Source organism: Calidris pugnax, unplaced genomic scaffold (assembly GCF_001431845.1).
Source record: "Calidris pugnax isolate Ruff unplaced genomic scaffold, ASM143184v1 scaffold17, whole genome shotgun sequence".
Lineage (NCBI taxonomy): Eukaryota > Metazoa > Chordata > Aves > Charadriiformes > Scolopacidae > Calidris > Calidris pugnax.
Window position 1 is genome coordinate 12,305,235 of NW_015090794.1, and position 1,599 is coordinate 12,306,833.

Genomic DNA, 1,599 nt, shown 5'->3' on the forward strand with positions numbered 1-1,599 from the left:
CTCACCAGGCCGGCCCCGGCGGTAGGTGAGGTGCAGGCACCGCAGCCCACAGACGATCTCCCTGTTCACCTGCGGGCAGAGGGCAGGGGTGCCATGGGTGCTGCCCCACGGCTTGGTGCCAACCACCCTGGGGACCCCTGGCCTTAAGTGTGCGGGGGTACCCACTATTAAAAACCCATCCTGACGTCCCCCCGCCTCCCCAGGATCCAGCTTCTTGGGCAGGACTGGGCACTGAGCAGCATCAAGGGTGGCAGGGGCATCCGAGAGGGGCAGGGACCCTGAGATGGCAGGGACACGGGGGGGCAGGGACCCCCAGAGACCCCTTATAAAGGCAGGAAAGGCAGGGACCCAGCGTGGCTGGGACTCCTGAGAGGGGCAGGGGCCCTCAAGAGGGTCAAGAACCCCAGTGGCAGGGACCCCGGGGTGGCAGTGATGTTGGGGACAGCAAGGATTCCCAGGATTGGTGGGACCCAGGAGGGCAGGGACCCCAGGGTGGGCAGGGACCCCCAGAAGGGCATTGACCCTGGAGTTGAGGGGTGGAAGGCAGACACCCCAAAAGCAGCAGGGACCCCAGGGGTGGCATGGGTCACTGACATCTCATGGGTGGCAGGAGGGACCCTGTGGAGCAGGGAACAGATGACAAAAGGGCCCCATGAGGAGCAGGGACCCCATGGGACAGGGACCCCCGGGTGTGAGGGCAAGGACCCAGGGCAGCAGGGACCCCAGGGCAGAGCCTCCTGCCAGCCAGCGGGCTCAGGGCATCATGCATCCACCTCACCCTCACCTTGAAGGACACCTTCACCCTGTAGTCCACCCCCTCCTTCAGCACAAAGGCCCGGCTCCGCAGCATCTCCAGGTCTCCTGTGTGGGGAGATGGCCCATGAGCTTCGCACCACTTCCCCTTCCTCCTCCTCTTCCTCCTCCCATGGATGCCCCCACTTCTCACCTGTCAGGTCCATGGTAATGGGCCCCGGTGCCTGCTCGCACATCAGGGTGAGCCTCGTCACCTGCACGTTGGGCACGCTGGCATCTAGGGAAAGAGCAGCAGGACACAGACCTCACCCACCCACCCACAGCCCACCAGCACCCAGGGGCTGCCCAGGCCCCCCCAGAATGGAATGAAGGACCACAGTGCCCGTGGTGGGGCTGTTAGGAGCTGGTGAGTGCTGGGCAGCCCAGCCAGGGTGCAGGAGACGGGGGGCATCTCCAACCTTGGCATCAACTCCTTTGGGGTAAGATCAGGTTTAAAAGGGCCCAGCCACCAGTATCTCCTGGGGTGTGATGCTCCCTGGAGTGGGAGCAGAGCAAAGTGGGGGGCTGGGGGGGAGGTAGGGATCCCTCAAGGTGGGTGCTGGCCTAATTGCACCTCAACAGCCCAACCCCGGGGTGTGATGCTCCCTGGAGCGGGAGCAGAGCAAAGTGGGGGGCTGGGGGGAGGAAGGCATCCCTTGAGGTGGGTGCTGGCCTAATTGCACCTCAACAGCCCAACCTGCACCCCATCAGCAGCTTGCACACCCCCCCCAGCCCACCTGCAGCCCCCCAGCCTGCGCACACGCCATCATGCACCCCACTGATCTGTACCCCACTGATTTGCACCGT

At 64.8% G+C, this 1,599-nt stretch overlaps 1 protein-coding gene across 1 annotated transcript in view; it reads right to left on the reverse strand.

Annotated features, from left to right (window-relative positions):
- ARHGDIG (Rho GDP dissociation inhibitor (GDI) gamma) overlaps nt 1–1,599 on the reverse strand; it is a 3,430-nt gene that overhangs the window by 997 nt on the left and 834 nt on the right. The window contains exons 2-4 of the mRNA XM_014936232.1: nt 947–1,030; nt 785–861; nt 6–69 (exon numbers count right to left, since the gene is read on the reverse strand). Of these exons, the coding sequence (XP_014791718.1) occupies nt 6–69; nt 785–861; nt 947–1,030 (225 nt within the window). The remainder of the gene's footprint in view (nt 1–5; nt 70–784; nt 862–946; nt 1,031–1,599) is intronic.